The sequence below is a fragment of the Salvelinus fontinalis genome, chromosome 36 (genome assembly GCF_029448725.1).
Source record: "Salvelinus fontinalis isolate EN_2023a chromosome 36, ASM2944872v1, whole genome shotgun sequence".
Taxonomy (NCBI): Eukaryota; Metazoa; Chordata; class Actinopteri; order Salmoniformes; family Salmonidae; genus Salvelinus; species Salvelinus fontinalis.
The window spans coordinates 30,908,855-30,934,563 of record NC_074700.1 but is presented as its reverse complement, the minus strand read 5'-3'; the positions used below and the strand labels follow the sequence as shown (position 1 = coordinate 30,934,563).

General features: G+C 48.4%; 1 protein-coding gene across 10 annotated transcripts in view; it reads right to left on the bottom strand.

Moving 5' to 3' along the window:
* The window catches only part of LOC129835746 (1-phosphatidylinositol 4,5-bisphosphate phosphodiesterase beta-3-like), a 149,738-nt gene that overhangs the window by 65,793 nt on the left and 58,236 nt on the right, over nucleotides 1-25,709 (bottom strand). For all 10 annotated transcript variants that reach the window (XR_008756509.1, XR_008756506.1, XR_008756504.1 and 7 more), the window contains exons 3-4: nucleotides 8,060-8,128; nucleotides 344-493 (exon numbers count right to left, since the gene is read on the bottom strand). Coding sequence is in view for 2 of the 10 variants with exons in the window: in XM_055901507.1 (XP_055757482.1) it covers nucleotides 344-493; nucleotides 8,060-8,128 (219 nt within the window). In the remaining 8 variants the exon portion in view is untranslated. The remainder of the gene's footprint in view (nucleotides 1-343; nucleotides 494-8,059; nucleotides 8,129-25,709) is intronic.

The following is a 25,709-nucleotide window of genomic DNA, read 5'->3' as shown; positions in this document are numbered from 1 at the left end:
GACAGAAGGGGAGAACAGTGAGAGGGACAGAGACAGAAGGGGAGAACAGTGAGAGGGACAGAGACAGAAGGGGAGAACAGTGAGAGGGACAGAGACAGAAGGGGAGAACAGTGAGAGGCACAGAGACCGAAGAGGAGAACAGTGAGAGGGACAGAGACAGAGAGACAGAGACAGAGAGACAGAGACAGAGAGAAGGATAGTTTTTTGTTTCAATGGTCAAGGAAGGTGTGGTGAGAGATGAGGAGGGAGGAGAGAGATGAGGAGGGATGAGAGGAGGGGAGAGATGAGGAAAGGGGAGGAGAGAGAGAAAGAGAGAGAGAAAGAGAGAGATTTCCATGGTAACCTTAGCGGTGTCTTCCTGCATGGCCTGGAAGTTGAGGAAGGATACGTTGACCAGATCGTTGCCGTGGACGACCGTTACCAGCTTCCCCTCCACGGCAACGCCGCCCTCGCCTGGTGTACCCAATCCCAGCACCTCTCTAACACGCGCATCCTACAGGAGAGAACATACAACACGTTAACAGCACGTAAACAACATACACACAGACTTTAACCGCAGCAAGTCTCTAAAAAAGTTGATGTCCATCCACCGAGGCTTCCATTGTCTCATTCTTCTCCTCTCCCCTGTAACTATTCCCCAGGTTGTTGCTGTAAATGAGAATGAGTTCTCAGTCAACTTACCTGGTCAAATAAAGGGTTAAATAAAAAATACAATAAAATACCATTTTTAAAAAGGACAATGTCAGAGTTTAATTCAATAAAAGAAAACCTTTGAAATGGAGAGTTGAAAATAAAGAGAAGGGAGGGTCAGAAAATGGTTGTGAACTCTGAACTCTGTAGGTTTATAACCTCTCACTTAGCCTTAATATTACCTCCTGACTGTAGGTTATAACCTCTCACATAGCCTTAATATTACCTCCTGACTGTAGGTTATATAGTCACATCCATGTCTGTACATTATACCTTGAAGCTATTTTATCGCCCCCAGAAACCTCCTTTTACTCTCTGTTCCGGACGTACTAGACGACCAGTTCTTATAGCCTTTAGCTGTACCCTTATCCTACTCCTCCTCTGTTCCTCTGGTGATGTAGAGGTGAATCCAGGCCCTGCAGTGCCTAGCTCCACTCCTATTCCCCAGGCACTCTCTTTTGATGACTTCTGTAACCGTAATAGCCTTGGTTTCATGCATGTTAACATTAGAAGCCTCCTCCCTAAGTTTGTTTTATTCACTGTTTTAGCACACTCTGCCAACCCGGATGTTTTAGCCGTGTCTGAATCCTGGCTTAGGAAGACCACCAAAAATTCTGACATTTTCATCCCTAACTACAACATTTTCAGACAAGATAGAACGGCCAAAGGGGGCGGTGTTGTAATCTACTGCAGAGATAGCCCGCAGAGTTCTGTCCTACTATCCAGGTCTGTACACAAACAATTCGAGCTTCTACTTCTAAAAATCCACCTTTCCAGAAACAAGTCTCTCACCGTTGCTGCTTGCTATAGACCACCCTCTGCCCCCAGCTGTGCCCTGGACACCATATGTGAACTGATTGCCCCCCATCTATCTTCAGAGTTTGTTCTCTTAGGTGACCTAAACTGGAACATGCTTAACACCCAGCAGTCATACAATCTAAGCTTGATGCCCTCAATCTCACACAAATTATCAATGAACCTACCAGGTACCACCCCAAAGCCGTAAACACGGGCACCCTCATAGATATCATCCTAACCAACTTGCCCTCCAAATACACCTCTGCTATTTTCAACCAAGATCTCAGCGATCACTGCCTCATTGCCTGCATCCGTAATGGGTCTGCGGTCAAACGACCACCCCTCATCATTGTCAAACGCTCCCTGAAACACTTCAGCGACAGGCCTTTCTAATCAACCTGACCGGGGTATCCTGGAAGGATATCGATCTCATCCCGTCAGTAGAGGATGCCTGGTTATTTTTTTTAAATGCCTTCCTCACCATCTTAAATAAGCATGCCCCATTCAAGAAATGTAGAACCAGGAACAGATATAGCCCTTGGTTCATTCCAGATCTGACTGCCCTTAAACAAAACAAAAACATCCTGTGGTGTTCTGCATTAGCGTCGAACAGCCCCCGTGATATGCAACTTTTCAGGGAAGCTAGAAACCAATATACACAGGCAGTTAGAAAAGCCAAGGCTAGCTTTTTCAAGCAGAAATTTGCTTCCTGCAACACAAACTCAAAAAAGTTCTGGGACACTGTAAAGTCCATGGAGAATAAGAACACCTCCTCCCAGCTGCCCACTGCACTGAGGACAGGAAACACTGTCACCACCGACAAATCCACTATAATTGAGAATTTCAATAAACATTTTTCTACCGCTGGCCATGCTTTCCACCTGGCTACCCCTACCCCGGTCAACAGCACTGCACCCCCAACAGCAAACTCGCCCAAGCCTTCCCCATTTCTCCTTCTCCCAAATCCAGTCAGCTGATGTCTGAAAGAGCGGCAAACTCTGGACCCCTTCAAATCAGCCGGGATAGACAATCTGGACCCTTTATTTCTAAAATTATCTGCTGAAATTGTTGCAACCCCTATTACTAGCCTGTTCAACCTCTTTCGTGTCGTCTGAGATTTCTATAGATTGGAAAGCTGCAGCGGTCATCTCCCTCTTCAAAGGAGGAGACACTCTAGACCCAAACTGTTACAGACCTATATCTATCCTACCCTGCCTTTCTAAGGCCTTCGAAAGCCAAGTCAACAAACAGATTACCAACCATTTAGAATCCCACCATACCTTCTCCGCTATGCAATCTGGTTTCAGAGCTGGTCATGGGTGCACCTCAGCCACGCTCAAGGTCCTAAATGATATCCTAACCGCCATCGATAAGAAACAATACTGTGCAACCGTATTCATTGACCTGGCCAAGGCTTTCGACTCTGTCAATCACCACATCCTCATCGGCAGACCTAACAGCCTTGGTTTCTCAAATGATTGATTCGCCTGTTTCACCAACTACTTCTCTGATAGAGTTCAGTGTGTCAAATCGGAGGGCCTGTTGTCCGTTGTCTCTATGGGGGTGCCACAGGGTTCAATTCTTGGGCCGACTCTCTTCTCTGTATACATAAATGATGTTGCTCTTGCTGCTGGTAATTCTCTGATCCACCTCTACGCAGACAACACCATTCTGTACACTTCTGGCCCTTCTTTGGACACTGTGTTAACTAACCTCCAGACGAGCTTCAATGCCATACAACACTCCTTCCGTGGCCTCCAACTGCTCTTAAATACAAGTAAAACTAAATGCATGCTCTTCAACCGTTCGCTGCCTGCACCTGCCCGCCCGTCCAACATCACTACTCTGGACGGCTCTGACTTAGAATATGTGGACAACTACAAATACCTAGGTGTCTGGTTAGACTGTAAACTCTCCTTCCAGGCTCACATCAAACATCTCCAATCCAAAGTTAAATCTAGAATTGGCTTCCTATTTCGCAACAAAGCATCCTTCACTCATGCTGCCAAACATACCCTTGTAAAACTGACCATCCTACCGATCCTCGACTTCGGCGATGTCATTTACAAAATAGCCTCCAATACCCTACTCAATAAATTGGATGCAGTCTATCACAGTGCCATCCGTTTTGTCACCAAAGCCCCATATACTACCCACCACTGCGATCTGTACGCTCTCGTTGGCTGGCCCTCGCTTCATACTCGTCGCCAAACCCATTGGTTCCAGGTCATCTACAAGACCCTGCTATGTAAAGTTCCCCCTTATCTCAACTCGCTGGTCACCATAGCAGCACCTACCTGTAGCACGCGCTCCAGCAGGTATATCTCTCTGGTCACCCCCAAAACCAATTCTTCCTTTGGCCGCCTCTCCTTCCAGTTCTCTGCTGCCAATTACTGGAATGAACTACAAAAATCTCTGAAGCTGGAAACACTTATCTCCCTCACTAGCTTTAAGCACCAGCTGTCAGAGCAGCTCACAGATTACTGCACATAGCCCATCTATAATTTAGCCCAAACAACTATCTCTTCCCCTACTGTATTTATTTATTTTGCTCCTTTGCACCCCATTATTTCTATCTTTACTTTGCTCATTCTTCCACTGCAAATCAACCATTCCAGTGTTTTACTTGCTATATTGTATTTACCTCGCCACCATGGCCCTTTTTTTGCCTTTACCTCCCTTCTCACCTCATTTGCTCACATTGTATATACTTTTTTTTTGTATTATTGACTGTATGTTTGTTTTACTCCATGTGTAACTCGGTGTTGTTGTATGTGTCGAACTGCTTTGCTTTATCTTGGCCAGGTCGCAATTGTAAATGAGAACTTGTTCTCAACTTGCCTACCTGGTTAAATAAAGGTGAAATAAATAAAATAACCTTGAGCCTTAATATTACCTGACTGTAGGTTATAACCTCTGGCAGCCTTAATATTACCTCCTGACTGTAGGTTATAACCTCTAGCCTTAATATTACCTCCTGACTGTAGGTTATAACCTCTAGCCTTAATATTACCTCCTGACTGTAGGTTATAACCTCTAGCCTTAATATTACCTCCTGACTGTAGGTTATAACCTCTAGCCTTAATATTACCTCCTGACTGTAGGTTATAACCTCTAGCCTTAATATTACCTCCTGACTGTAGGTTATAATCTCTAGCCTTAATATTACCTCCTGACTGTAGGTTATAACCTCTGGCAGCCTTGATATTACCTCCTGACTGTAGGTTATAACCTCTAGCCTTAATATTACCTCCTGACTGTAGGTTATAACCTCTCACATAGCCTTAATATCACCTCCTGACTGTAGGTTATAATCTCTAGCCTTAATATTCCCTCCTGAATGTAGGTTATAACCTCTAGCCTTAATATTACCTCCTGACTGTAGGTTATAATCTCTAGCCTTAATAGTACCTCCTGACTGTAGTATATAACCTCTCCTGACTGTAGGTTATAACCTCTAGCCTTGATATTACCTCCTGACTGTAGGTTATAACCTCTAGCCTTAGTAGTACCTCCTGACTGTAGGTTATAACCTCTGGCAGCCTTAATATTACCTCCTGACTGTAGGTTATAACCTCTAGCCTTAGTATTACCTCCTGACTGTAGGTTATAACCTCTGGCAGCCTTAATATTACCTCCTGACTGTAGGTTATAACCTCTAGCCTTAATATTACCTCCTGACTGTAGGTTATAACCTCTCACATAGCCTTAATATTACCTCCTGACTGTAGGTTATAACCTCTAGCCTTAGTAGTACCTCCTGACTGTAGGTTATAACCTCTAGCCTTAGTAGTACCTCCTGACTGTAGGTTATAACCTTCTGACTGTAGGTTATAACCTCTGGCAGCCTTAATATTACCTCCTGACTGTAGGTTATAACCTCTAGCCTTAATATTACCTCCTGACTGTAGGTTATAACCTCTAGCCTTAATATTACCTCCTGACTGTAGGTTATAACCTCTCCTGACTGTAGGTTATAACCTCTAGCCTTAGTAGTACCTCCTGACTGTAGGTTATAACCTCTAGCCTTAGTAGTACCTCCTGACTGTAGGTTATAACCTCTAGCCTTGATATTACCTCCTGACTGTAGGTTATAACCTCTAGCCTTAGTAGTACCTCCTGACTGTAGGTTATAACCTCTAGCCTTAATAGTACCTCCTGACTGTAGTATATAACCTCTCCTGACTGTAGGTTATAACCTCTAGCCTTAGTAGTACCTCCTGACTGTAGGTTATAACCTCTAGCCGTTGTAGTATCTCCTGACTGTAGGTTATAACCTCTAGCCTTAGTAGTACCTCCTGACTGTAGGTTATAACCTCTAGCCTTGATATTACCTCCTGACTGTAGGTTATAACCTCTAGCCTTGATATTACCTCCTGACTGTAGGTTATAACCTCTAGCCTTAATATTACCTCCTGACTGTAGGTTATAACCTCTAGCCTTAGTAGTACCTCCTGACTGTAGGTTATAACCTCTCCTGACTGTAGGTTATAACCTCTAGCCTTGATATTACCTCCTGCAGATGAAAGATAATCAAGATTATCGACAACTGGGAAAATATACAAACCTTTTTGAGAAAAATAATTAGAAAAATACCCTTTTATTGAGTAAATGTATTTATAAGGTTTCTTTTCATTTTGATGAAGAGATAAACACGTAATAATTTGCAGGTTATTTGTACAAATTTAAATGTACCCATTTGTAGGCCGTGTCATTAGGTTCGGGGTGGGTAGGGGGTCACCAGAAATTGTACCCATTTGTAGGCCGTGTCATTAGGTTCGGGGTGGGTAGGGGGTCACCAGAAATTGTACCCATTTGTAGGCCGTGTCATTAGGTTCGGGGTGGGTAGGGGGTCACCAGAAATTGTACCCATTTGTAGGCCGTGTCATTAGGTTCGGGGTGGGTAGGGGGTCACCAGAAATTGTACCCATTTGTAGGCCGTGTCATTAGGTTCGGGGTGGGTAGGGGGTCACCAGAAATTGTACCCATTTGTAGGCCGTGTCATTAGGTTCGGGGTGGGTAGGGGGTCACCAGAAATTGTACCCATTTGTAGGCCGTGTCATTAGGTTCGGGGTGGGTAGGGGGTCACCAGAAATTGTACCCATTTGTAGGCCGTGTCATTAGGTTCGGGGTGGGTAGGGGGTCACCAGAAATTGTACCCATTTGTAGGCCGTGTCATTAGGTTCGGGGTGGGTAGGGGGTCACCAGAAATTGTGGCAAAAAATTTTTTCAAAGTCCCCGCTGAAAAAGTTAGAAAAACCACTGTGTTAACATTATCCTACAGCTGTGGTTGCAGACGACCTCTGCCCACAGCTTGCTCAACCACTTCCTGTTCCTGTTCCACTGCTTACATCATCTACTGTTGAAATGTGTGTGAGTGTCCATTTGTCTGACAGTTGATCAGCTCTGTCACCTTTGGACCCTCAAACAAGGAGAGGGGACACACACACACACACACACACACACACACACACACACACTTGAGCCATGTTGGAGGATCAATGTGTGTGTGTGTGTGTGTATATATATATATAGACACACACACACACACACACACGTATGTACACTGAGCGTCCAAAACATTAAGAACACCTAATACTGCGTTGCATCCCCTTTCTGCCCTCAGATCAGCCTCCATTCGTCAGGACATGGACTCTACAAGGTGTGGAAAGCGTTCCACAGGGATACTGGACCATGTTGACTCCAACGCTTCCCACAGTTGTGTCCAGTTGGCTGGATGTCCTTTGGGTGGTGGACCGTTATTGATACAAACGGGAAACTCTTGACAGAAACTGGTGCGTCTGACACCTACTACCATGCCCTGTTCAAAGGCACTTACATCTTTTGTCTTGCCCATTCACCCTCTGAATGGCACACACACACACACAAATCGTCTCACGGCTTAAAAATCCTTCTTTAACCCGTCTCCTCCTCTTCATCTACACTGATTGAAGTTGATTTAACAAGTGACGTCAATAAGGGATCATAGCTTTCACCTGGATTCACCTGGTCAGTCTGTGTCATGTAAAGAGCAGGTGTTCATAAATGTGTGTGTGTGTGTGTGTGTGTGTGTGTGTGTGTAGGGAGAAATGGACAGAGGTCAACGGCAGGGGGACACCACCTAGTTACAACACCGTTGTACTGAGGATCTGGACGAAGCAAGGTTGAGTGGAGGTTGTGTGGAGGTTGAGTGGAGGTTGAGTGGAGGTTGAGTGAAGGTTGAGTGGAGGTTGAGTGGAGGTTGAGTGAAGGTTGAGTGGAGGTTGAGTGAAGGTTGTGTGGAGGTTGTGTGGAGGTTGTGTCACAGTAGACAGAGGTAGCTCGAGGGCTGGGCCACCAACCAAGGTTGAGTGGAGGTTGTGTGAAGGTTGTGTGGAGGTTGTGTGGAGGTTGTGTCACAGTAGACAGAGGTAGCTCGAGGGCTGGGCCACCAACCAAAACAGAAACAACGGATTGAATACTTCCCATGACATGCTCTCTCTCTCCACTGTGATTGGACTGTTGTTGAGGCCCGTATTCACACAGATCACACTGTAGCAAAAATACACACACACACACACACGTTACCCACCTTTGGTAGTTTGGCGAACTTCCCAGTTCTGGTGTCTCTGATCTGGCTGATATCCAGAATCTCCACCTCCTGAAGGAGAGAGAGACGAAGGGAGAGGGGAGAGAGAGAGACGAGGGGAGAGAGAGAGAGAGACGAGGGGAGAGAGAGAGAGAGAGAGACGAAGGGAGAGAGAGAGAGAGACACGTGGAGAGGGGAGAGAGAGACACGTGGAGAGGGGAGAGAGAGACACGTGGAGAGGGGAGAGAGAGACACGTGGAGAGGGGAGAGAGAGACACGTGGAGAGGGGAGAGAGAGACACGTGGAGAGGGGAGAGAGAGACACGTGGAGAGGGGAGAGAGAGACACGTGGAGAGGGGAGAGAGAGACACGTGGAGAGGGGAGAGAGAGACACGTGGAGAGGGGAGAGAGAGACACGTGGAGAGGGGAGAGAGAGACACGTGGAGAGGGGAGAGAGAGACACGTGGAGAGGGGAGAGAGAGACACGTGGAGAGGGGAGAGAGAGACACGTGGAGAGGGGAGAGAGAGACACGTGGAGAGGGGAGAGAGAGACACGTGGAGAGGGGAGAGAGAGACGAAGGGAGAGGGGAGAGAGAGAGACGAAGGGAGAGAGAGAGACGAAGGGAGAGAGAGAGAGAGACGAGGGGAGAGAGAGAGAGAGACGAGGGGAGAGAGAGAGAGAGACGAGGGGAGAGAGAGAGAGAGACGAAGGGAGAGAGAGAGAGAGACACGTGGAGAGGGGAGAGAGAGACACGTGGAGAGGGGAGAGAGAGACACGTGGAGAGGGGAGAGAGAGACACGTGGAGAGGGGAGAGAGAGACACGTGGAGAGGGGAGAGAGAGACACGTGGAGAGGGGAGAGAGAGACACGTGGAGAGGGGAGAGAGAGACACGTGGAGAGGGGAGAGAGAGACACGTGGAGAGGGGAGAGAGAGACACGTGGAGAGGGGAGAGAGAGACACGTGGAGAGGGGAGAGAGAGACACGTGGAGAGGGGAGAGAGAGACACGTGGAGAGGGGAGAGAGAGACACGTGGAGAGGGGAGAGAGAGACACGTGGAGAGGGGAGAGAGAGACACGTGGAGAGGGGAGAGAGAGACACGTGGAGAGGGGAGAGAGAGACACGTGGAGAGGGGAGAGAGAGACACGTGGAGAGGGGAGAGAGAGACACGTGGAGAGGGGAGAGAGAGACACGTGGAGAGGGGAGAGAGAGACACGTGGAGAGGGGAGAGAGAGACACGTGGAGAGGGGAGAGAGAGACACGTGGAGAGGGGAGAGAGAGACACGTGGAGAGGGGAGAGAGAGACACGTGGAGAGGGGAGAGAGAGACACGTGGAGAGGGGAGAGAGAGACACGTGGAGAGGGGAGAGAGACACGTATGGAGAGGGGAGAGAGAGACACGTGGAGAGGGGAGAGAGAGACACGTGGAGAGGGGAGAGAGAGACACGTGGAGAGGGGAGAGAGAGACACGTGGAGAGGGGAGAGAGAGACACGTGGAGAGGGGAGAGAGAGACACGTGGAGAGGGGAGAGAGAGACACGTGGAGAGGGGAGAGAGAGACACGTGGAGAGGGGAGAGAGAGACACGTGGAGAGGGGAGAGAGAGACACGTGGAGAGGGGAGAGAGAGACACGTGGAGAGGGGAGAGAGAGACACGTGGAGAGGGGAGAGAGAGACACGTGGAGAGGGGAGAGAGAGACACGTGGAGAGGGGAGAGAGAGACGTGGAGAGGGGAGAGAGAGACGTGGAGAGGGGAGAGAGAGACATGGAGAGGGGAGAGAGAGACATGGAGAGGGGAGAGAGGGACGTGGAGAGGGGAGAGAGACACGTGGAGAGGGGAGAGAGACACGTATGGAGAGGGGAGAGAGACACGTATGGAGAGGGGAGAGAGAGACACGTGGAGAGGGGAGAGAGAGACACGTGGAGAGGGGAGAGAGAGACGTGGAGAGGGGAGAGAGAGACGTGGAGAGGGGAGAGAGAGACATGGAGAGGGGAGAGAGACACGTATGGAGAGGGGAGAGAGACACGTATGGAGAGGGGAGAGAGACACGTATGGAGAGGGGAGAGAGACACGTATGGAGAGGGGAGAGAGACACGTATGGAGAGGGGAGAGAGAGACACGTGGAGAGGGGAGAGAGAGACACGTGGAGAGGGGAGAGAGAGACACGTGGAGAGGGGAGAGAGAGACACGTGGAGAGGGGAGAGAGAGACACGTGGAGAGGGGAGAGAGAGACACGTGGAGAGGGGAGAGAGAGACACGTGGAGAGGGGAGAGAGAGACACGTGGAGAGGGGAGAGAGAGACACGTGGAGAGGGGAGAGAGAGACACGTGGAGAGGGGAGAGAGAGACACGTGGAGAGGGGAGAGAGAGACACGTAGAGAGGGGAGAGAGAGACACGTGGAGAGGGGAGAGAGAGACACGTGGAGAGGGGAGAGAGAGACACGTGGAGAGGGGAGAGAGAGACACGTGGAGAGGGGAGAGAGAGACACGTGGAGAGGGGAGAGAGAGACACGTGGAGAGGGGAGAGAGAGACACGTGGAGAGGGGAGAGAGAGACACGTGGAGAGGGGAGAGAGAGACACGTGGAGAGGGGAGAGAGAGACACGTGGAGAGGGGAGAGAGAGACACGTGGAGAGGGGAGAGAGAGACACGTGGAGAGGGGAGAGAGAGACACGTGGAGAGGGGAGAGAGAGACACGTGGAGAGGGGAGAGAGAGACACGTGGAGAGGGGAGAGAGAGACACGTGGAGAGGGGAGAGAGAGACGTGGAGAGGGGAGAGAGAGACATGGAGAGGGGAGAGAGAGACATGGAGAGGGGAGAGAGAGACATGGAGAGGGGAGAGAGGGACGTGGAGAGGGGAGAGAGACACGTATGGAGAGGGGAGAGAGACACGTATGGAGAGGGGAGAGAGACACGTATGGAGAGGGGAGAGAGAGACACGTGGAGAGGGGAGAGAGAGACACATGGAGAGGGGAGAGAGAGACGTGGAGAGGGGAGAGAGAGACATGGAGAGGGGAGAGAGAGACATGGAGAGGGGAGAGAGAGACATGGAGAGGGGAGAGAGACACGTATGGAGAGGGGAGAGAGACACGTATGGAGAGGGGAGAGAGACACGTATGGAGAGGGGAGAGAGACACGTATGGAGAGGGGAGAGAGAGACACGTGGAGAGGGGAGAGAGAGACACGTGGAGAGGGGAGAGAGAGACACGTGGAGAGGGGAGAGAGAGACACGTGGAGAGGGGAGAGAGAGACACGTGGAGAGGGGAGAGAGAGACACGTGGAGAGGGGAGAGAGAGACACGTGGAGAGGGGAGAGAGAGACACGTGGAGAGGGGAGAGAGAGACACGTGGAGAGGGGAGAGAGAGACACGTGGAGAGGGGAGAGAGAGACACATGGAGAGGGGAGAGAGAGACGTGGAGAGGGGAGAGAGAGACATGGAGAGGGGAGAGAGAGACATGGAGAGGGGAGAGAGAGACATGGAGAGGGGAGAGAGGGACGTGGAGAGGGGAGAGAGGGACGTGGAGAGGGGAGAGAGGGACATGGAGAGGGGAGAGAGGGACATGGAGAGGGGAGAGAGAGACACGTATGGAGAGGGGAGAGAGAGACACGTATGGAGAGGGGAGAGAGAGACACGTATGGAGAGGGGAGAGAGAGACACGTATGGAGAGGGGAGAGAGAGACACGTATGGAGAGGGGAGAGAGAGACACATGGAGAGGGGAGAGAGACACGTGGAGAGGGGAGAGAGAGACACGTGGAGAGGGGAGAGAGAGACACGTGGAGAGGGGAGAGAGAGACACGTGGAGAGGGGAGAGAGAGACACGTGGAGAGGGGAGAGAGAGACACGTGGAGAGGGGAGAGAGAGACACGTGGAGAGGGGAGAGAGAGACACGTGGAGAGGGGAGAGAGAGACACGTGGAGAGGGGAGAGAGAGACACGTGGAGAGGGGAGAGAGAGACACGTGGAGAGGGGAGAGAGAGACACGTGGAGAGGGGAGAGAGAGACACGTGGAGAGGGGAGAGAGAGACACGTGGAGAGGGGAGAGAGAGACACGTGGAGAGGGGAGAGAGAGACACATGGAGAGGGGAGAGAGAGACACATGGAGAGGGGAGAGAGAGACACGTATGGAGAGGGGAGAGAGAGACACATGGAGAGGGGAGAGAGAGACACGTATGGAGAGGGGAGAGAGAGACACGTATGGAGAGGGGAGAGAGACACGTATGGAGAGGGGAGAGAGAGACACGTATGGAGAGGGGAGAGAGAGACACGTATGGAGAGGGGAGAGAGAGACATGGAGAGGGGAGAGAGAGACATGGAGAGGGGAGAGAGGGACGTGGAGAGGGGAGAGAGGGACGTGGAGAGGGGAGAGAGAGACATGGAGAGGGGAGAGAGAGACATGGAGAGGGGAGAGAGAGACACATGGAGAGGGGAGAGAGAGACACATGGAGAGGGGAGAGAGAGACACATGGAGAGGGGAGAGAGAGACATGGAGAGGGGAGAGAGAGACATTGAGAGGGGAGAGAGATACACATGGAGAGGGGAGAGAGAGACACATGGAGAGGGGAGAGAGAGACGTGGAGAGGGGAGAGAGAGACATGGAGAGGGGAGAGAGAGACATGGAGAGGGGAGAGAGAGACATGGAGAGGGGAGAGAGGGACGTGGAGAGGGGAGAGAGGGACGTGGAGAGGGGAGAGAGGGACATGGAGAGGGGAGAGAGAGACATGGAGAGGGGAGAGAGAGACATGGAGAGGGGAGAGAGAGACATGGAGAGGGGAGAGTGAGACACATGGAGATGGGAGAGAGAGACACATGGAGAGGGGAGAGAGAGACGTGGAGAGGGGAGAGAGAGACGTGGAGAGGGGAGAGAGAGACGTGGAGAGGGGAGAGAGAGACGTGGAGAGGGGAGAGAGGGACGTGGAGAGGGGAGAGAGAGACATGGAGAGGGGAGAGAGACACGGAGAGGGGAGAGAGACACATGGAGAGGGGAGAGAGAGACACATGGAGAGGGGAGAGAGGGACGTGGAGAGGGGAGAGAGAGACATGGAGAGGGGAGAGAAACACGGAGAGGGGAGAGAGACACATGGAGAGGGGAGAGAGAGACACATGGAGAGGGGAGAGAGAGACAGACAGTCGTTTCACATACTTCATGTTCTGTTCATCTTTGAAATGGAAACAGGTGTTAATGGATTTCCATACAAAAGAAAGGGATACTAGACAGAGACAGACAGAGAGAGTGGAACCAAACAGGACAGAGGGAAAACGTGACAGGACAAGAAAAGTAAAAACAGAGCAGAAGCTTTTATTGCTTTTTACTCCAGAGCTTAAAAGCTTTCTTTCATTTTTCTGCTCCCTCTCTCCCTCTCATAAGAGGGGGGAGGGAGAGAAGGATGAGACAGAAGGAGAGAAGAAAGGACAGAGGGAGAGGAGGAAGGGAGCGAGAGAGGAATGGAGGGGAACGTGCTTGTACAGGGGGCCATAAACAGAGTTGAGACCACACTGTAAATATTTGTGCTGTTAAGCTGAAGGACAGGATCTCTCTCTCCTTTTAGTCGTTGTCTTTTGATCTGACAGTCCCCACCATTTCTCTCTATTTCCCCCTCTGTCAAAGTTGGTCAAATCACATCCCTCAACATTCTCTCCCTCCCTCAAGACATCTCCTTCCTCCTCTCTCTCCCTCCCTCCTCTCCCTCCCTCAAGACATCTCCTTCCTCCTCTCTCTCCCTCCCTCCTCTCCCTCCCTCAAGACATCTCCTTCCTCCTCTCTCTCCCTCCCTCCTCTCACTCTCTCCAGACATCTCTCCTTCCTCCCTCCCACTCTCTCCAGACATCACCTTCCTCCTCTCTCTCCCTCCCTCCTCTCCCTCCCTCAAGACATCTCCTTCCTCCTCTCTCTCCCTCCCTCCTCTCCCTCCCTCAAGACATCTCCTTCCTCCTCTCTCTCCCTCCCTCCTCTCACTCTCTCCAGACATCTCTCCTTCCTCCCTCCCACTCTCTCCAGACATCTCCTTCCTCCTCTCTCTCCCTCCCTCCTCTCCCTCCCTCAAGACATCTCCTTCCTCCTCTCTCTCCCTCCCTCCTCTCCCTCCCTCAAGACATCTCCTTCCTCTCTCTCCCTCCCTCCCTCCTCTCACTTTCTCCAGACATCTCTCCTTCCTCCCTCCCACTCTCTCCAGACATCACCTTCCTCCTCTCTCTCCCTCCCTCCTCTCCCTCCCTCAAGACATCTCCTTCCTCCTCTCTCTCCCTCCCTCCTCTCCCTCCCTCAAGACATCTCCTTCCTCTCTCTCCCTCCCTCCCTCCTCTCACTTTCTCCAGACATCTCTCCTTCCTCCCTCCCACTCTCTCCAGACATCTCTCCTTCCTCCCTCCCACTCTCTCCAGACATCTCCTTCCTCTCTCTCCCTCCCTCCCTCCTCTCACTTTCTCCAGACATCTCTCCTTCCTCCCTCCCACTCTCTCCAGACATCACCTTCCTCCTCTCTCTCCCTCCCTCCTCTCCCTCCCTCAAGACATCTCCTTCCTCCTCTCTCTCCCTCCCTCCTCTCACTCTCTCCAGACATCTCTCCTTCCTCCCTCCCACTCTCTCCAGACATCTCCTTCCTCCTCTCCCTCCCTAGACATCTCTCCTTCCTCCTCTCTCTCCCTCCCTCCTCTCCCTCCCTAGACATCTCTCCTTCCTCCCTCCCACTCTCTCCAGACATCTCCTTCCTCCTCTCCCTCCCTAGACATCTCTCCTTCCTCTCTCTCTCTCTCTCTCCTCTCACTCTCTCCCTCCCTCCCTCCTCTCCTCCTTCCCTCCTCTCCTCTTCCTCCTTCCCTCCTCTCCTCTTCCTCCTTCCCTCCTCTCCTCTTCCTCCTTCCCTCCGTCATTAAAGGTTATAGGTCAAGACTAGCAGATCAATGGTCTAGGTGCTCGTCCCTGATTGGCCCGTGGGGAATGTTACTTCCTGGAGGGAAGCTTTTGGGTCATTTATATACTCTCCCAGAGGCCTTGGTTTCATTACAACATCGCCATGACGACTCCCTCTAGACCACAGCAATCAGGCTTGTTAGCCAATCACCAATAGTCTGTCCCACATGTGTAGTGTAGTGTAGTGTAGTGTAGTGTAGTGTAGTGTGTTGTAGTGTGTTGTAGTGTAGTGTAGTGTAGTGTAGTGTAGTGTAGTGTGTTGTAGTGTAGTGTGTTGTAGTGTAGTGTAGTGTAGTGTGTTGTAGTGTAGTGTGTTGTAGTGTAGTGTGTTGTAGTGTAGTGTGTTGTAGTGTAGTGTAGTGTAGTGTAGTGTAGTGTAGTGTGTTGTAGTGTAGTGTAGTGTGTTGTAGTGTAGTGTAGTGTAGTGTAGTGTAGTGTAGTGTAGTGTGTTGTAGTGTAGTGTAGTGTAGTGTAGTGTAGTGTAGTGTAGTGTAGTGTGGTGTAGTGTAGTGTGCTGTAGTGTAGTGTGCTGTAGTGTAGTGTAGTATAGTATAGTATAGTATAGTATAGTATAGTATAGTATAGTGCAGTGCAGTGCAGTGCAGTGCAGTGCAGTGTAGTGTAGTGTAGTGTAGTGTAGTGTGTTGTAGTGTGTTGTAGTGTAGTGTAGTGTAGTGTAGTGTAGTGTAGTGTAGTGTGTGTGTGTGTTAGAGAGATGACTAATCCCAGCTCTAACCGGCCAGGTGAAGACCAAGCACAGCCTTGTCATTGAGAAGGGTAGACACAGGAAAACCTGGCTCCCTGTAGAGGAAAGGCTGTGCAACCACTCCACCACAGCAGAACCTGAGACAAAGCTGCATTTCCTGACAAAATGTCAAAAATATAAAACAATTAGAGAGTGTCATTTCCCCAAATTTGAAACCCATATTCAAGGTTTCAAAGGCCTCTCTGATGAGGATAGGCTTCCCGTCCTGTTGGGGGAGGACGCAGAGAGCTGTGGGTTGGCAGCGCACTACATTGCTGCCTGCCATAAGATGAGGGACAGTGTCTGACAGACCAACCAACCTGCACATGTCCTCTACTGTATGCTTATTGTTAAATGTATGGTTATTTTGAGCCTTGATTATTGTTGTTAATGTTGTCCCGTTGACAATATTGATTGTTATTATTTTCATATAGTTAATATCCAAAGTAAGCTTTGACAATATGTACATTGTTACGTCATGCCAATAAAGCAAATTGAATTGTGTGTGTGTGAGAGAGCCGAGAGAGAGAGAGAGCCGAGAGAGCCAGAGAGAGCCAGAGAGAGCCGAGAGAGAGCCGAGAGAGAGCCAGAGAGAGCCGAGAGAGAGCCGAGAGAGAGCCGAGAGAGAGCCCGAGAGAGAGCCCGAGAGAGAGCCCGAGAGAGAGCCCGAGAGAGAGCCCGAGAGAGAGCCCGAGAGAGAGCCCGAGAGAGAGCCCGAGAGAGAGCCCGAGAGAGAGCCCGAGAGAGAGCCCGAGAGAGAGCCCGAGAGAGAGCCCGAGAGAGAGCCCGAGAGAGAGCCCGAGAGAGAGCCCGAGAGAGAGCCCGAGAGAGAGCCCGAGAGAGAGCCCGAGAGAGAGCCCGAGAGAGAGCCCGAGAGAGAGCCCGAGAGAGAGCCAGAAAGAGCCAGAAAGAGCCAGAAAGAGCCAGAAAGAGCCAGAAAGAGCCAGAAAGAGCCGAGAGAGCCGAGAGAGCCGAGAGAGCCGAGAGAGCCGAGAGAGAGCCAGAGAGAGCAGAGAGAGCCCGAGAAAGCCGAGAGAGCCGAGAGAGCCCGAGAGAGCCCGAGAGAGCCCGAGAGAGCCCGAGAGAGCCCGAGAGAGCCCGAGAGAGCCCGAGAGAGCCCAAGAGAGCCCGAGAGAGCCCGAGAGAGCCGAGAGAGCCGAGACAGACAGAGAGACAGACAGAGAGACAGACAGAGAGACAGACAGAGAGACAGACAGAGAGACAGACAGAGAGCCACGACCTGAGGGACAGCCAGTGAAAAATGCAAAGTAATATTGATAATATTTCCCATTTAGCTTAGTTTTGTTTTGTCTTTCATACCAGGTCATATGTCTTCTCAAGTCATATTGACACTGGTCTACTACTGTTGCTTTAATTTATTGTTGTTCTGATTAATATTGTTGTTGTAGTTGTTGTTAATGGTAATCCCATGTCCACTACTACTGTTATTATTGCTGTTGGTCCCACCATTTATTTATATATAAATATTTTGTATATATATACACATATATATTTGATTTAGATTTTTCGATATGTATACTTTGACAATGTAAGTAATAACGAACCTACCATGTCAATAAAGTCAATTGAATTGACAGACAGACAGACAGACAGACAGACAGACAGACAGACAGACAGACAGACAGAGACAGACAGACAGACAGAGAGAGAGCGCGAGAGAGAGAGCGCGAGAGAGAGAGCGCGAGAGAGAGAGCGCGAGAGAGAGAGCGCGAGAGAGAGAGCGCGAGAGAGAGAGCGCGAGAGAGAGAGCGCGAGAGAGAGAGCGCGAGAGAGAGAGCGCGAGAGAGAGAGCGCGAGAGAGAGAGCACGCGAGAGAGAGCGCGAGAGAGAGCGCGAGAGAGAGCGCGAGAGAGAGCGCGAGAGAGAGAGCGAGAGAGAGAGCGAGAGAGAGAGCGAGAGAGAGAGCGAGAGAGAGAGCGAGAGAAAGCGAGAGAGAGCGAGAGAGAGCGAGAGAGATTCCCTCCCCCATATGCCCCCCTAGGCACAACTATGACAACATAACCAACAAAAACGGGTCACAACTCCTGCAGCTCTGTCGCACGCTGGGTATGTACATAGTCAATGGTAGGCTTCGAGGGGACTCCTATGGTAGGTTCACCTATAGCTCATCTCTTGGCAGTAGCACTGTAGACTACTTTATCACTGACCTCAACCCAGAGTCTCTCAGAGCGTTCACAGTCAGCCCACTGACACCCCTATCAGACCACAGCAAAATCACAGTCTACTTGAACAGAGCAATACTCAATCATGAGGCATCAAAGCCAAAGGAACTGAGTAACATTAAGAAATGCTATAGATGGAAGGAATGCAGTTTGGAAACCTACAAAAAAAACAATTAGGCAACAGCAAATTCAATCCCTTTTAGACAACTTCCTGGGTAAAATGTTCCACTGCAATAGTGAAGGTGTAAACTTGGCAGTAGAAAATCTTAACAGTATATTTGACCTCTCAGCTTCCCTATCAAATCTAAAAATCTCAAATAGAAAACCGAAGAAAATGAACAACAATGACAAATGGTTTGATAAAGAATGCAAAAATCTAAGAAATAAATTGAGAAACCTGTCCAACCAAAAACATAGAGACCCGGAAAACCTGAGTCTACGCCTTCACTATGGAGAATCACTAAAACAATACAGAAATACACTACGGAAAAAGAAGGAACAGCACGTCAGAAATCAGCTCAATGTAATTGAAGACTCCATAGACTAACAACTTCTGGGAAAATTGAAAAACACTAAACAAACAACAACACGAAGAATTATCTATCCAAAATGGAGATGTATGGGTAAACCACTTCTCCAATCTTTTTGGCTCTATAACAAAGAATAAAGAGCAAAAACATATACCTGATCAAATACAAATCCTAGAATCAACTATTAAAAACTACCAGAACCCACTGGATTCTCCAATTACATTGAATGAGTTACAGGACAAAATAAAAACCCTCCAACCCAAAAAGGCCTGTGGTGTTGATGGTATCCTTAATGAAATGATCAAATATACAGACAACAAATTCCAATTGGCTATACTAAAACTCTTTAACATCATCCTTAGCTCTGGCATCTTCCCCAATATTTGGAACCAAGGACTGATCACCCCAATCCACAAAAGTGGAGACAAATTTGACCCCAATAACTACCGTGGAATATGCGTCAACAGTAACCTTGGGAAAATACTCTGCATTATCATTAACAGCAGACTCGTACATTTCCTCAATGAAAACAATGTACTGAGCAAATGTCAAATTGGCTTTTTACCAAATTACCGTACAACAGACCATGTATTCACCCTACACACCCTAACTGACAACCAAACAAACCAAAACAAAGGCAAAGTCTTCTCATGCTTTGTTGATTTCAAAAAAGCCTTTGACTCAATTTGGCATGAGGGTCTGCTATACAAATTGATGGAAAGTGGTGTTGGGGGTAAAACATACGACATTATAAAATCCATGTACACAAACAACAAGTGTGTGGTTAAAATTGGCAAAAAACACACACATTTCTTCACACAGGGTCGTGGGGTGAGACAGAGATGCAGCTTAAGCCCCACCCTCTTCAACATATATATCAACGAATTGGCGAGGGCACTAGAACAGTCTGCAGCACCCGGTCTCACCCTACTAGAATCCGAAGTCAAATGTCTACTGTTTGCTGATGATCTGGTGCTTCTGTCACCAACCAAGGAGGGCCTACAGCAGCACCTAGATCTTCTGCACAGGTTCTGTCAGACCTGGGCCCTGACAGTAAATCTCAGTAAGACCAAAATAATGGTGTTCCAAAAAAGGTCCAGTCACCAGGACCACAAATTCCATCTAGACACCGTTGCCATAGAGCACACAAAAAACTATACATACCTCGGCCTAAACATCAGCGCCACAGGTAACTTCCACAAAGCTGTGAACGATCTGAGAGACAAGGCAAGAAGGGCATTCTATGCCATCAAAAGGAACATAAATTTCAACATAACAATTAGGATCTGGCTAAAAATACTTGAATCTGTCATAGAGCCCATTGCCCTTTATGGTTGTGAGGTCTGGGGTCCGCTCACCAACCAAGAATTCACAAAATGGGACAAACACCAAATTGAGACTCTGCATGCAGAATTCTGCAAAAATATCCTCCGTGTACAACGCAGAACACCAAATAATGCATGCAGAGCAGAATTAGGCCGATACCCATTAATTATCAAAATCCAGAAAAGAGCCGTTAAATTCTACAACCACCTAAAAGGAAGCGATTCCCAAACCTTCCATAACAAAGCCATCACCTACAGAGAGATGAACCTGGAGAAGAGTCCCCTAAGCAAGCTGGTCCTAGGGCTCTGTTCACAAACACAAACACACCCCACAGAGCCCCAGGACAACAGCACAATTAGACCCAACCAAATCATGAGAAAACAAAAAGATAATTACTTGACACATTGGAAAGAATTAACAAAAAAACAGAGCAAACTAGAATGCTATTTGGCCCTAAACAGAGAGTACACAGTGGCAGAATACCTGACCACTGTGACTGACCCAAACTTAAGGAAAGCTTTGACTATGTACAGACTCAGTGAGCATAGCCTTGCTATTGAGAAAGGCCGCCGTAGGCAGACATGGCTCTCAAGAGAAGACAGGCTATGTGCACACTGCCCACAAAATGAGGTGGAAACTGATCTGCACTTCCTAACCTCCTGCCCAATGTATGACCATATTAGAGAGACATATTTCCCTCAGATTACACAGATCCACAAAGAATTTGAAAACAAATCCAATTTTGATAAACTCCCATATCTACTGGGAGAAATTCTTCAGTGTGCCATCACAGCAGCAAGATTTGTGACCTGTTGCCACCAGAAAAGGGCAACCAGTGAAGAACAAACACCATTGTAAATACAACCCATATTTATGTTTATTTATTTTAACTTGTGTGCTTTAATCATTTGTACATTGTTACAACACTGTATATATATATAATATAACATTTGTAATGTCTTTATTGTTTTGAAACTTCTGTATGTGTAATGTTTACTGTTAATTTATATTGTTTATTTCACTTTTGTATAATATCTACCTCACTTGCTTTGGCAATGTTAACACATGTTTCCCATGCCAATAAAGCCCCTTGAATTGAATTGAGAGAGCGAGAACGAGAGAGATGCTTCTGAAGTTAAAGGGTTAGGGTCCTTTGGCTGAAACATTCTTATTCTCTTCAATAGAAGAGACCTACTAGACTGGTTGACGCCACCCTGGTGACTACACCAGTGAATGATTGAAAGATTTGTATTTGTACAAACGTAAATCAGTAAGAAGTGTTTGTTTACATGATAGAACGATAACACATTGAGCATCCTAAATAAAAATGGTAGAACTGCATCATAAATGACTGGGTGAGCGGCAGCATGATGGCTGAACAAGGTTCTACAGGAAGTACTTTTACTGGAATCAACTACGGCAACCCACACACAACATTTTCTTACGCAAGAATTACTAGTATAGTACAAAAATAAATAATGTGTTTCAATATCTTTATATTGTTAGAAAATATTCTGAATGAGGATGGAATGAAGAATCTATAGCCTACTTTATAAATCACGTTGACCATTAACAGCAGCCTCTTTCTGCAGGGGTCAAGGTTCAAAAAAAAAAAAAAAATGCCTTTTTACGAGAGTTTCAGCAATCAATCAAATCAAATGTATTTATAAACCCCCGTTTACATCAGCTGATATCTCAAAGTGCTGTAAAGAAACCCAGCCTAAAACCCCAAACAGCAAGCAATGCAGGTGTAGAAGCACGGAGTAAGCTTGGAGGTGAATGTATTAAACCAACGTCTACGCCTTCACAGAGTCTACGCCTTCACAGAGTCTACGCCTTCACAGAGTCTACGCCTTCACAGAGTCTACGCCTTCACAGAGTCTACGCCTTCACAGAGTCTACGCCTTCACAGAGTCTACGCCTTCACAGAGTCTACACCTTCAGTCTTTCCATGTTTGCCTCCTGTATTATTTCATCCTGTCACGTAAGGTTGAGGTTGCACATGCTCTGTGTGTTTTAAATCTGTAGATGTAAAATGTTGCAGACATGACAGACATGTCAGGTTGACTTGATGAGAGATGTGACATCTCTTCTGGTTTGGTTGGTCTTACTTGCTGTAGTCTGATCTCTCTGGACAAGACCATGATCTGGTAATATTTAGGGTACGTCATGTATTGACAAAATTAGGGGGCAGGGAGAAGAACTTGCCAGAAGTGAACATGGGTAGTACAGTAGTAAGCTAGCTAGCTAGAATGCATGGGTGATTCACATCATTGCCCTACTATGTAAACAGAGGACATGCTAGAAGGCAAATGAATAACTTCAGTGGGGTAAGGAAATGTTTAACTAAAACATGCATTTGATTAGCTAGCCGACTTCGAGTTTATAACAAGCAAGCTCAAGTTATTAGCTGGACGGCTTTCTATGAGCTAAACAATGCTAGCCCAACGTTAGCTATGCTAGCAAGCTAACATTAGTTGCTACTTGCAAGTCACAAGACATGTGACGTTTTAACAGTTTGTCGACTGTCACTTGTTTTAGTGTAGATGGGTTGTTATAACGTTTTCAAAATGTGTGTGATGATTTATGCGCCCCATTCATGACGTTAGTGGCAAACGATGTCCCAACTCCAAAGGTTTGTGCTAGCTAGCGAGCTGGCTGGCTAGCTACTGTGTGTGCTTGAGTATCCCTGAAAGCCTGTCAAATTGATTCATTCAATTAGAAACGTGGATCCTCAACCACAATCGGGTGCTGCCATGAAGTCTGAGGGCCTCTTCATTATGGTCGCCTCACGCCGACACATCCAGGAAGACATTTCAGAATCTCAAGTCAAGGATGTAGAGAGGCTGGTGTCAACAATACTAGTGTCCTACCTCAACAAGACTAGTGTCCTACCCCAACAAGACTAGTGTCCTACCCCAACAAGACTAGTGTCCTACCCCAACAAGACTAGTGTCCTACCCCACCAAGGTGATTGTCTCTTACAGAAGAGTCCTACCCCACCAAGGTGATTCTCTAACAGAAGAGTCCTACCCCACCAAGGTGATAATAAAAACTGTGTTTTTAAGGTCAAGGACGTCCCCCTGTTACCTGGGTCTATTCCATTTCAAATCACAGATTGTAAAAAAAAAAGAAAAGTCCAGGAAGTTCAACCCTTGTCTGCTCTCCCCTCCCTTCTCTGCGCTCGTTCCTTCCCCCTTCTAATAAAACAAACATCAGGGGGAATAAAAACAGTGAAGGGACCACACCTTTCCTCTCACACCGGGGGGTGTGTGTTCCTCTGGTAACCAGGTCTCTCCGTCAGAGATAAATATAGTCCAATCAGTGGAGCTACTAAATGTCACATCACATGACTAGGGAAACTGATAGGGTAAGTTACTGCTGCCAACCTCTCCAACACTAGATGCAAACGATTTACCTATAACACACACACACACACACACACACACTAACCTGCCTGGCTGTCCTAAAATGGCACCCTATTCCCTGTTCAAAATAATATATTAACAGTGTTTTAGACAAGGCTGATCTAGGGACAGTTTTGATGCTTTCCTGCTACAGTAACTAATGGATGAAGTCAGTACTAAACTGATCCTAGATCTGAGTCCACAACTAATACCCGGGATAGTTGCCAGCCACTGACTGGGTGATGGAGGGGAGGGAGGGAGAGTGGTTCTATGCTTTATATCCTTTTAAAAAGTCTTGCTTTCTCTCCCCCGTTTTCCTCCCTCTTTCATTTACACTACGAATCTCCATCTCCTTTTCCCCTCGTTCTCTCCCTCTCTCTCTCTCTCTCTCTCCAACTCAGAGTGACATTCTCAGATCTGGAGGGAGGGGGGTGGAGAGTGAGAGAGAGTGAGAGAGTGAGAGCGAGAGAGAATTAGATGTCTATATGCTCTGAGAAAGGAAGAAATGAAGACGGACTGAAAGAGGGGGAGAAGAGGGACGGCGACAGAGCTAATATGACCAAGCATGCCCTCTTCTCTTTCAATTTCAAAATCCCTCTCTTTCTCTCCCTCTCAATGTAGTTCAGTGTCACGCTGTACCAAGCCAATACAGTACTGCTTTGTTAACCTCTCTCAGTCCGTCGCTTCCTCCCTCCTTCCCCTCTTCTTTCTCCACGCGTTCCTTCCAATCTAACTGGTTAAGGACTGGAATTTCACTTGTTTGCCAGGGGGACGACACACACACACACACACACACACACACACACAAAGAGAAGCATGCAGTTTCATTTCGCTACGGCGTTCGTTCAGACAGCAGTTCACAGACAAGGTTTGGGGAAGCGTACAATGGGTTTTACACTGTGCTCTTTCCCTGGTCTGCTTGATGCAACAGTTTCACTATACGGAGGAAGAGAAGGCTGTATGTATCTGTGAGTAAAAACACAGAAAGAGAGAGAGAGATAGAGAGAGAGGGGGAGAGAGCGAGATGGAGAGGGAGAGAGCGTGCGAGAGAGATGGAGAGGGGGAGAGAGCGAGATGGAGAGGGAGAGAGCGTGCGAGAGAGATGGAGAGGGGGAGAGAGCGAGATGGAGAGGGAGAGAGCGTGCGAGAGAGATGGAGAGGGGGAGAGAGCGAGATGGAGAGGGAGAGAGCGTGCGAGAGAGATGGAGAGGGGGAGAGAGCGAGATGGAGAGGGAGAGAGAGCGAGATGGAGAGGGAGAGAGAGCGAGATGGAGAGGGAGAGCGAGAGAGAGAGAGCGAGAGGCAACCGTCACATTATCATCCAACGCACTCACTTCCTCCTTGGGTGTATATGCCACACAGTGACCATGCAAAGATCAGTGTGTGTGTGTGTGACAGAGTGTCTGTGTGTGAGTAAGAACAGCGACAGAACGCCACGTGGACAGCGATATGTTCATAGGGTTCAGGATTATAACAGAATATGGAGCCATTTGGAACGCAGCCCCAGTCTAATGGGTTTACAGTAACACAAGACCTGGAGATAACCCCAGTCTAATGGGTTTACAGTAACACAAGGCCTGGCGATAACCCCAGTCTAATGGGTTTACAGTAACACAAGACCTGGAGATAACCCCAGTCTAATGGGTTTACAGTAACACAAGGCCTGGAGATAACCCCAGTCTAATGGGTTTACAGTAACACAAGGCCTGGAGATAACCCCAGTCTAATGGGTTTACAGTAACACAAGGCCTGGAGATAACCCCAGTCTAATGGGTTTACAGTAACACAAGACCTGGAGATAACCCCAGTCTAATGGGTTTACAGTAACACAAGACCTGGCGATAACCCCAGTCTAATGGGTTTACAGTAACACTGTAACCAGTCTAATAGTAACACAAGGCCTGGCGATAACCCCAGTCTAATGGGTTTACAGTAACACAAGGCCTGGAGATAACCCCAGTCTAATGGGTTTACAGTAACACAAGGCCTGGAGATAACCCCAGTCTAATGGGTTTACAGTAACACAAGGCCTGGAGATAACCCCAGTCTAATGGGTTTACAGTAACACAAGGCCTGGAGATAACCCCAGTCTAATGGGTTTACAGTAATACAAGGCCTGGAGATAACCCCAGTCTAATGGGTTTACAGTAACACAAGGCCTGGAGATAACCCCAGTCTAATGGGTTTACAGTAACACAAGGCCTGGAGATAACCCCAGTCTAATGGGTTTACAGTAACACAAGGCAAGACAAACAGGTCACAACCCCAACACTAAGTACCCTGGAGATAACCCTAAGTACCCTGGATATTTTTTACATTTAACTAGGCAAGTCAAGAACAAATTCTTATGTACAATGACGGCCTAGGAACAGTGGGTTAACTGCCTTGTTCAGGGGCAGAACGACAGATTTTTACCTTGTCAGCTCGGGGATTCGATCCCAGCAACCTTTCGGTTACTAGTCCAACTAACAACTAGCTCTAACCACTAGGCTACCTACCCTGTAGATAACCCCAACACCAAGTACCCCGGGGTTTAACCCCAACACCAAGTACCCCGGGGG